Here is a 10,943-nt window from a genome sequence, read left to right on the forward strand (position 1 = left end):
TACAAAATCAATTTTTATCCCCCTTAACTGACAGATTCTATAGGAAAGAAAGCTGTTTACTGCCATCCCTTGGCCATAACTAGAATGATTTGGTGAAGAATCTCTGTTGTAAATCCAGCCAAAATTCCCTAAATCCATAAAGTAAATGAGAAGGTATTAAGGTATCATGCCAAAGAGAAATATATAGAAATATTCAGGATTAACTGCTCTCCTTAAATGGGATCCCACTGATATGACAGAAACAAATTAAATTACATACAGACCAGTTATTAAAAATGCTGACAGGTTTAGAATATCACAAGGAAAACCTTGAGAGGCAGGAAGTGCAGTTATCTGATCCAAAGCCCATGATATCACGCAAGTCCTTTCATTGATTTCTGAGAACTTTGACAGGGTACCAAAGCTCTACACTGATTTTAATTTGAAGGGACAAAATTAAGTTATATGAGAATAGTGATATGGAGGGACTTTTTACGTATGGCCAAAATCACAACAAACATGACAGAGTAAACTGGAGTTTCTTCCAGCTTCTGTAGTTTTTATTTTTATTCTTATAAAACACTTTTCTGTTTACCATCAGTCATTATATATCTTGCATATCATCAATGCTTAATTGCATCTAATTATTAATAAGGACTGAATACATACGGTCACATACATGGAGTGCAACAGACACTGATATATTTGAATGTATAAATATTCTGAAAGTCTCAGCTTCAACTGGTAAATTTCCTAATGGAGAATATTCTGTACATTCTGTCATAATCAAGCATTTTTTATAATCTAGAGTTGTTCACATTTAGTGGACATGCATATCATCTACAAGTTAAAAGGTGGTTAATTAAAGTTAGTGGTTTCTTTTATATCAATTATATATTTTTATTCTAAATTATTGGTTTTAATGAAAAGCTATTATTGACAATTCAAATTATTGATAATATAAGCAAAATCTTGAAGAAACAATGATATTCTCATCTTAATGTGCTCCACAATTCTATGATTACAGGCTCCTCCCCACATCCCAGTGAAACAGGTGAGTTTTTCCTTCTACAGGCGGGTCAAGGAGCTCCCAGAAGTGGAGCAGCCTGTGCAGAGCGAAATGTGGGTGAGCAGTGGGGACTGCTGGGGTCGGTGTTCAGCACGTGCTCCTGCAACAGCAACGACATGGAGCATCACTCCAGGGCTGCAGCCACTCCAGCAGTGCTGTGTGCCTTCCCCTGACACCACCACGGAGCAGAACCTGCCCTGAGCACCTCGGGAGATGGACACTGTGGGACACACATTGACTCCAGGCTGAGCGCAGACACCACGAGTCATGATGGGACAGGGGTGGTTCCAGCCCTGAACAGATGAGCAATTCTCTGACTGGTTTCTGAGAGATGGGAAAATGTGGTGTCCTTCCTTTCCATGGAACATTTCTCTGAGCTGTGCAAGGTGTGATGTTTGCCATGCACAGCTGCTGGGTCCACACCTCTCCTCCCCAGCTCTCTCTGATGATGAGCAGATGGCAGCAGCAGGGTGTCACAGCTCAGCACAGACAGCCACGACCAAGCTGGCCCTGGCTGCAGAGAAGGTGGCAGGACAGGACCTTCCAGGAGACCTGGGCCTTGCTTGGACCAGAACTGAAAACAAAACTCCTGAACTGGCTTGCAGTGGGAAGGGGGACAGAAAGGCTGCAGAAAGTCAGAGCTTTGCAAAATATGTCAGGGGGAACTGGCAGGGAGAGCCTTCAGCTTCTTCATCATGCAGCATCTGTGATTATTTAGCAGAAGGGACCCCTTTGGAAAGTTCTCCCTAGAGATGCCTTCACCAAGTGCTTCCAGAGGTGTTCAGCCATTTCACAGTCATTTCTCAGAGGAAATCAGATTAAAATATGGCATCTGCCAGCCCAAGGCAGAAATGCACAGAAACAATTTCATCTCATTGCAGCGGTCAGTGCTGACAAGTGAAGGACAAATGACTGCTCTTATTTTGGATATATCTTCTTTGATGACATATTTTTCTCTGCACAAAATGAAATCACCTTTTTATACAGAACAATTAAGCGGTCTTGGCCCAGCTTAAAAGCAATGAAGACAATTTCCATGCCAATTATAATGTAGAGGGAAAAAAACAAGAAAAACTTAGGATGTTCTAGTTTTGTATCTCCAAATCCAATAGTGGTCAAAGTGATAAAGCAGAAATAAAAGGCTTCCTGAAAATCCATATTTTTTTCCCAGTTTGGAAGAATAGCAGCTGCACAGGAGATGTACACAAAGATAACGAGTACCATCAGTACAATGGGCACATCTAATTTTTCTAACTCTTTTCCTATTTTGTCAAAATTCTCGATTACTCTGGACACCGTCTTTTCCCTGGCTAGCTCAGGACACGAACTCCATCTCTCCATGCTTTTATTTCTTGCTGGTTGTGTGTTTTCATTCTCCCTGGCAATTAACATTTCAAAAAGTTCCACATTGCGATATTTGACTGGTTTCATACCTGACTGACTTCTCAGCACTTCCATAATGGTCAGGGGCTCGTTGATGACTATTTTAGACTGTGCCCTGGATTTCAGTTCATTCCTTTTGCTACATGTGGATCCAGAACAGAGTTTAGAGGCAAGAATTTTTGACTGTAGTTTCCTGAACTCATTGTAGGACGTGGATAAGACAGTTGCAAGGATGTCTCCCATGTCTGTCAGGACCAAGAACATCAGAGGGATCCCAAATAAAGCATACAACATACAGAGATACTTCCCACTCCGTGTCACAGGATAGGTATTACCATAACCTTGAACAAGAACAAGAAGGAGAAGAGAGGAGAGAGATGTGATACATAAAATGGTAGCAGAAGATATAGCCTTTCCCTAAATCCAATTTGGGTATTTATGTTTCCTTCCTCTAACATATTGGATATGAAACTCAAGTTGTACATCAGTGCTTTTCCATTCTAGAGGGAGAAAACATTGGTATTATAGTAACTGTATTCAATTTTAACAACCATTTTTCTCTTCATCCTTCAGAAAGCATTGAGTATTCCTTCTCTCCCTTCAAAAACCCTGCTTTTTCCTAGATGAGCTTCTGGACCAAGTACTTAGCCTGTCAGATTATTAGCTCATATGCTGAGGTATGGTTTCCCTCATTTTCTTCATCCATGCATGTTTTCACTTGTGGCTGCCACAGCCTTTGGTCTGAACCCAGCCTCAGTCCCTGCTTTGCTGTGAGGCACTGAAATACCATTTATTCTTGGTCACTCTCTTCCCCACAGGCTAGCTGGGAATGCTAATCTTTACTGTCAAAGCACTTGGGGAAGATTATTGTCATTATTACACAAAGTGATCTTATTTATTCTTTTTAAAATTGGTTTCTGTGCATTAAAAATACCTTGTGCATTTTCCAGACTTAAAACTTATCCTGAGCTTAAATTTAGCTATCCAGAAACCTATCCTAGCTGAGCCACTAGGCATTCTCCCTAGACAGTGAAGAGATGGCAGTTCAGACCATCCAACTTCAGACTAGATGCTTCAATTCTCCTAGAAAATTCAAGATATATAATTTGATTCTATCCCGAGGTGATTTATCAGTTCCTGATACTGCAAATAACAAACCCACTGCAATGGAAATAGCCACCTATTCCATCTATTAGCAGCAAATATTCCAAAACTGAGGAAGATGCATTAATACTCAGTGCTATGAAGGCAAAAAGTACTGGCAGTTTAGAAATAAATATGTTGGGTTGGTGTGTCAAGTCTCATGTTAATGGAGGTGGGTAAATATACCCAGGGAAGACATTTCCAACAATATGCCTTCTCATCAGTTTGCTGAAGTCAAAGCTTTCTGATTAAACATCCCCTTTCAAAAGTTCTTGGCTGCTGTGTTTGTTCCAGGAAATATTCACAGGGCTGAGGATTTTGGTCACATCCCCAGTGTGTCTCTGACCACCCAGATTTCTGCCTTTAAACTGCAAGAAGCTGAGTTTGAAACAGTCACCCGAGAGATGAGAGTGTGAGGTTTGAGCTGTGACACAGCACACAAGAGCTCTGGCTGAGTACATCAGCTCTCACCCTGTTCCTTGTGTAGGATAAGCTCTTTTTTAAGGTTCAGTTTTTCTTTTACAGTAGGATGCCTCCCCATGCTGGGATCTTGAGCATATCCTACTGCAGTGGAGAAATGTCTTTGCAATTTGATACAACGCTGTAGGAATATTTCCCATTCAGCTTTGATTATGAAAAATTTGAATAGACAGTGCCTGTACTTGCCAGCATTTGAGAGAGATTAACAAAGGGATAAAAGTAGCTTTGGAAATGAGCATGGGGAGTTGTATTTAGCAATGCAGGGGGAGCCAAAATCAGAGCAGATGTTTCTATTTGATCTAGGTCCTCCTTTGAAATCTGAAGTCAGACTGAAAGATTTCAAAGGTGTGACTTAAACACTATCATGTGCTGTTAACCCAGAGAAATGTGAACACAGTGGTTAATTACAGAACCACAGATTAACAAAGTTGAATTAGACATAAGTAACTGAGAAGCATTTAAAAAATAATATATGCATTATGAATTACCTTTTCCAGAGAAGAAATCATTACCCAATAGGATACACAACAGTGGGAAGGATAAGGTTTGACTGAAAAAGTGAGATTTCTTTTTAGTTCAATAGCTCTGTGAACATCATATATAAATACATATAATAGTATATATGTAAGGATGCAGTTAATTAGTGTGGACCATCACTAGTTACTAAATTGTGACTTCTTTCTGTGACTCAGCTGGGTCTCTGCAATCTGTGTTTGCAGAGTCACTTGCAGACTCAGCAATACTCAGGGGAAAATTCAAGGGGATTTGGGCTTTGGGTTTAGAAGGGGTGGGTTTGTTTGTTTGTTTGTTTGTTTATGGTGGTTTCAATTCTCTGGAAGAAATGCATTAAAGAAAGCAGCAATAGGAATTTATTCTGAAGGGTGTTACTTTACCTCTGTACTTACCCACAGTTGTGAATACTGTGCAGCAAAAAAAGAGAGACCCAAAGAAACTCCATCTTTCTTCTGGATTCATAAACCAGACTGGGTCAGCTGTGTTGAAAAGCTTACGGATGTCGTCGTTAAACTTCTCATTTTCTGTCACATTATCTGTCACAGTCACAGCAGGAGGCACAGTGAGTGTTTGCAGACCACCACTCAGGGAGCAGCCTGCCTGTGTCTCCAGTGGAATATACTCCAGGTGAGGATTTGTTCATATTCTCTTAAAAGATAAAAATATTCACCTTCTCACCCTCTCCTTTCAAGCCCCTCACCTCCACCTCTGAAAAAAATCAGGTGGGTTCAGTGGCTTTGGTGAATAAAACTACAGGGAACAAATAAACATAAATATAAAGAAGCAGGGCAAGATGATTGAGTAACCAGCTTCCAGCCTGAATGTCCTGTTTCATTTTGGACTTCCCAGGAGATTAGTGTTCTTTTGACCCAAAGACACTAAGAAATGTGGGCTCAACAGTAGGGAACTGATATGAACCACTTGGATGTCACTGCCCAGAGCCCTGCTGTGAATCCTGCAACCCTTCTTCCTCCTCCCTGTGGCTGAGCTTTGCTGGAAAGGACATCATTTACATTATTTAATTGCCCAAAACTGATCATTGCGTCAGCACAGCTACCTGAGCGAAACTCCAAGCCCATGTACAAGCCCCATCACAAATCCAGGAGGATTTCTAACCCTTCTTTTCTCCTTTACCCCCTCCAATCAGCATCACTGGGTCTGGGGTGCGGAACTGCACCTGTCTCCTCTGAGCATCCCATCACCAGAGGGCTGGCAGGGAAGCTCAGAGCAGGGAAGAGGCAGCTGGAGAAACCTTCTGAGAGTGAGGATTCAGCTCCCAGCAAACTGAAGGAAATACCACAGGAATCTCAGCTGCTCATTAAGAACCTGGGCAAAAAGGGAGAACATAGGCATCTCAGGAAAATTCTACCCAGGCAGGACTGGGGAAGCTTGCAGTCAAAAATCACAGTTAAGGAAGAAAACAGCAGTCATTATCTTGGCAGAGGGAAAATCCTATTTGTGGGGTCAGCCGATAGTATTTTGAAGAATGTCTTCAAAAGCAAAAAAAATCTCATTCAGAACGCAAGAGAATGAATAGCTCCCTGTACAGTAAAGTCATTTTGAAATTCCAGTACATACCTGATAACTCTCTGGCGAGGTACACCAGGTTCTGCAGAAATGTTCTGTATTCTTCAGTTACTGTGACCTCCCGGGTACCTTCCATGTGGGAAAACATGAGAGCCCCAAGAAAAGCATAGATGACGAGAGACAGAATGAAGCAGGCATGAGGAAACACTGCCCAAAATATTTTTTTACACGTCGTTTTACCTCGCAGAGGCTGTGATGTTGTTGCCATCCTAAGCTTGTCCTTTTTTTTTTTTTTTTTAAATATATAATTTTGTGGAGAAGACACAGCTTTTAGAAAGAAAGATGAGGATGTAAAAGCTTTTGCAGCCAAGAAAAGCTTCTCCTGTGAAAACAAGGATTGTTCTGCCTCAGGCTTTCAGATCACATGTCTTTATAAGTGAAGATTGCACTACAGTCCCCACGGACAAGAAGGACAACTGATCAAGCCCTGAAATACTTCTCAGTTGACGCCACGCCACTCTATCCCTGAATTATTATTGATCAGCCAGCACTGTAATGCACATGGATTACCAGCTCCTATCTGCTTCCACTCGAGCCAACTCATGCTTAAAGTTTCTTCTCCTGAGCAACAGCTTCCCATTGACAGAGCAGAAACACTTGCAGCTCCCAGAAGGGAAAATGTGCACTGTAAGGGATGGAGTTCTTTAAAGATTTCTCCCAGAAACAAACAGGAAAATTTAAAATTAGTCAAGAGAAGGGGATGGCTCTAATTGTAACTCCTGGGCAGACCATAGAACAATCAATTTCTCTTTCAGAGAATCACTCAGTCTTTGTAGAGAGGGTCTTTTGAATTTTAAGTTCTTTTTCTCACAAGAAAAAATAAAATAAAAAGAGTCAAGAAGGTTTCTCCTAGGTCTAATTTGAATAAAATCTTCCTATATAAAAAGTAATTTCATTTATGAAATTCCCACTGACCTTAGTAAGTCAGAACTGCAAGACTCAGTTCAGAGTTAGTGATCTTTACAAACTATTTCCAACTTTAAAAAGAAAGCCTTTCTTTTCATCCTTTGCTCTAAAACACTTGGAGCAACAAACAGTATCACTGCCCTTTGCAATTTTTGTAGTGGTAGTAAGGGGAGTTGGACTTTAAAGAAAGAGGTGTTAAATATTTCATCCCCAGGCATCTTTCATTAAAAATTGAAACAGTCTTGTGCAGCCAAGACCTACTGAGCTGTATATGTGGAACAAGTCCACACATCCACACAGAAATCCTATATGCTTACAGTGATTTCTTCTAGGTCAAACTCTCAGTAAATTCAATCAGAAGATAGTTTATGTTCATCAGTATGCAAGTCTCCACTATAAAAAAAGAGACTTTTATAGCTAAGACAAAAATAATCCTGTGTGCTTGCTATTTTTCTTGTTGTCTGCCTTGTTGGCTCAGTGTTGCTTTTTGGCAACAGATTTATAAATCCTCTTATTGCAGTCAATCTCTGTTTTAATTTTTCCCCCCACTGACCTGACACACAGGGTTAAAATAATTAGTCAAAAGCAACATAATTAGTCAAAAGCAACAGAACTTCCTGAGAGGTTGTACTTGGAGATAATGTACATAGGTCCGGTGTCCTTTATGCTGGGAATTGTTACAGTGGAGACTGAAACATTGGACAGCTGTTTACTGCTGTCCAAATGCATGGGTTGCACACACCTGCAGGAGCCAACCTGGTTCTGCTACCCTGCTCTCGAGTAGCTCAGTTAAAAACGGGGAAGATTTCAAAAGCAACAAGGATGGCTGAAGGTGTGGACAACTTTCAGACAAAGAATGACTGAGCAGTCATTGGCCAGGGGGTAAAAATTGTGACTGAGGAACTATCTTCAGTCTCCCAGGTGTTCTGGAGAGTAGGTGAGGGAGCAGCTCTCTGTAGCCTCTTCTAGAAGCAGAATTGAGGACCATCAAAAGGAGCAAGTAGAAATGTGCTTCAAACCAAAACAGGATTGTTTCTCACATAGCTAGAATAGTCTTTGCCAAAGGTGGTTGGGTTTCCATACATGAAAGAGAATGGAGACATGTTTAGAAGAACAGTCACTGACACTGACTACAAACCACATAGGGCTCAGTAACCCCCCTGAACTGAAAATAGCTTGCAGCTGTAAAAATAAGGTGGGTACTGGGCCAATGGGCCCCTTCTGAGGCAACATATTCACACTGATGTTCTAAAAAAGGTTTTCACTGACCAGTATGGTAATTCTGATACAATTTGTCCTGCACAGTTTTTCATCTGCAACTCAGATATAAACATCTTTCTTACAAAGTGCTTTGAAATCTTCTCAGCCTCCTCCAACACATGGTACTGCAAAGTATTTAGCAATTCCCAGGAGCTTCTCAGCCATTTGCAGCATCAGGCTCTGAGCTTGTGACAAGAAGAAAATTTAATAAAAGTAAAACCAGAAATGATTTTTACATTATTTGCTTAATCTAAACCATTTCCCACTATTGCTGTATTACATATTTGAACTTAGTTGCTTAAAAGCAAATCCCACGAACCACAAGTTATTCCAAATTGAGTTACTGGTACTTGTATTGAGAGAGATTTTTGCAATACACATTTCCTATCCACATTAATGGACAGCAAACCTGCACTTGTCCCATCTTCCATTTCTTTGATTAGGGCAAATGTGAGTGCTCTGTAAGGTGCTGCTTGAAAGGGAAGTTTTTGACCACAGCTGCAAGGTTAAATAATTCCAGTAAAAATAATATACTTACGATGAAATTGCTATTTTATCTGATATTTCTGGATTACATAGGTTAAACCTAGAAGGTCACTGTTTGGGCAGAGAGAAACGTTTTTCAATAATCAGTAAAACTCTTCCTGCATTAAGTCATCTGCTATGTTGCCAAAGACCTGCTGTGTTACCTCCTCTATGAAACACCACTGGATTCACCATTCTGTACTGACAAAGATGTCATGTCATCCTTTTTAAGAGAAAATCAAAGTGACTTGGAGGATGACAGTGGTTTTTTTTAAATAAATGGCAATGGATTAAATGGTTTGCTTTTATTTACACCTGGCATTGATTCTGAAGGGAATATTGTTTGGTAGAGGACTGAGACCTAAGCCTGGCAGCTCTTCATGACAAGGAGAATTAAAAACATTCCATTTGAGGTCGAATGTTAACAAGGATCATGGAAGATTTGATCCATTGCCCTACTATAGGCCCCTGGAAAGTATTTCCAGAATGCATTAATATACCTAAGCTCCCCCAAAAAATGAATGTTTTGGTATAATGGTGATATCACCTCCAAGCACCCAAAACCAGCAAAAATGAGTGGCAGCAGGAGTTGCATTAAGAAAGCAATCTCAGGGCTGTGTAAGCATTAGATTTGACCCCAAGACATAAGGACACACCACTTGAGGTCAGCTGGGTGGGAGATGTCAGTGAAGTTTCAATTTTAGCATCCTCAGCACTTTCAAAAGACTCCTCCCACCTCCCACCCACAATGGTTATCCCAATCCCTCCCAGCCTCTTCGAGGCCTCTCTCTGTGGGATTTCAGCCCAGGAGCAGTGCTGGCCCAAGCCCAGCCCCAGCACAGACACGTGGGATTTGTACAGAGCAAATACACCCTGCCACATGAGCTACACCAGCTTTTAAGGCACTCTGCAAATATTTTTGTCCTCACAACCCCACATTCCTTATTGCCCTGGAATATGATTTCCCCTGACACCTCCTATTCTTATCACTGTGCCCTCACACCTCACACTGCTGGGATGGAGAGGGAAATGCATGAACTGGGGCTGTAGAGTGTGTTGGATACCCCAGGGAAGGTTTAGTTTTCTTTGTATCCATCTTTAAAAGTCTCCGCTTTTGCTTGAGTCGAGTGCTTGAGCTTGTAACCTCTGGGAATATTTGAGAGCACTCAGGACTAACATCCTGACACTACATAAAATGCTAAGTGGATTCAAAGATGTCCAGGACTCTCACCCTGAATAGGAGAATTTCCTATTTCTTTCTTTGTTCACACCAAAGCCAAGCAATGGTCCTATCATTTCACTTATGAGAGAAAAACACTCTCAGTATGCCCCAGGACCAACCAAGGCTTGGGTATTAGCTTCTGTTCCTCTTCTTTCTTTCTAAGAGGGACGAAGTCACGTAGTCAGAACACACCTTTGATGTGAGTCTTTTTCACCTGGTAACTAAACACAGGACCAGTCTTTGGTCACTCACGAGCTAACCAGCCACTAGATTCCCTCTCCCCCACCCCCATATCAGTGCCTGGCTAGAAAGACTTCGCCTTGCCTTCCTCTTCCCAAACCTGAGCAACCACAACAGGCTGGAAGGAGCCAAGCTGCCCCTCAAATGAGGAAATTTTAGCCTTCCCCCCTCGGGAACTGGTAACATCTTCTCTCCCCCAGCAGCCAGGGGTGCAGCTCATCTGGAGGGTTTGGTTGCTGCAAGGCTGAGGTTTCCAACACAGCAGAGCTCTGTACCAGACACCTCTGCTCCTGCTGCTCTCTGAAACATGTGGTAAGCCAGAATACACTTAGGGCTGGGAGGGGAAGCTACTCTAGACAGAAAACACTCTTCCAGACCCTTTCTAAAGGACCACAAGTAAAACCAAATGCTGGTGGATAGAGGGCAACAATTCTCAGTCAGGGTGGGGATGGCTTTGCAAACAAAGGCACGTTACTGCTCATTGCTGTGCATGACTCCTTTGGGTGCTGTGGCACCATTTCAGTGTGCTGGAACAAGCAGGAAGGTTGGTGTCACCTCGAGTCACCAAAGTCAGAGCCCACAGTGCAGGAGCCCTGGGTTTCCAGATAAGCAAAGGGGATTACTGAGGTTCAGCTC

The 10,943-nt window shown here is 41.8% G+C and overlaps 1 protein-coding gene across 1 annotated transcript; it reads right to left on the reverse strand.

The window, feature by feature from the left end:
• Positions 1–1,966: 1,966 nt before the first annotated feature.
• On the reverse strand, positions 1,967–6,362 carry KCNK18 (potassium two pore domain channel subfamily K member 18). The gene is made up of 3 exons (XM_053949237.1): positions 6,146–6,362; positions 4,960–5,103; positions 1,967–2,772 (listed from the first exon to the last, which is right to left on the reverse strand). The coding sequence occupies exons 1-3, from the start codon at positions 6,360–6,362 to the stop codon at positions 1,967–1,969; spliced, it is 1,167 nt and encodes a 388-aa protein (XP_053805212.1).
• Between the last annotated feature and the right edge of the window lie 4,581 nt (positions 6,363–10,943).

The sequence above is a fragment of the Vidua chalybeata genome, chromosome 8 (genome assembly GCF_026979565.1).
Source record: "Vidua chalybeata isolate OUT-0048 chromosome 8, bVidCha1 merged haplotype, whole genome shotgun sequence".
NCBI lineage: Eukaryota > Metazoa > Chordata > Aves > Passeriformes > Viduidae > Vidua > Vidua chalybeata.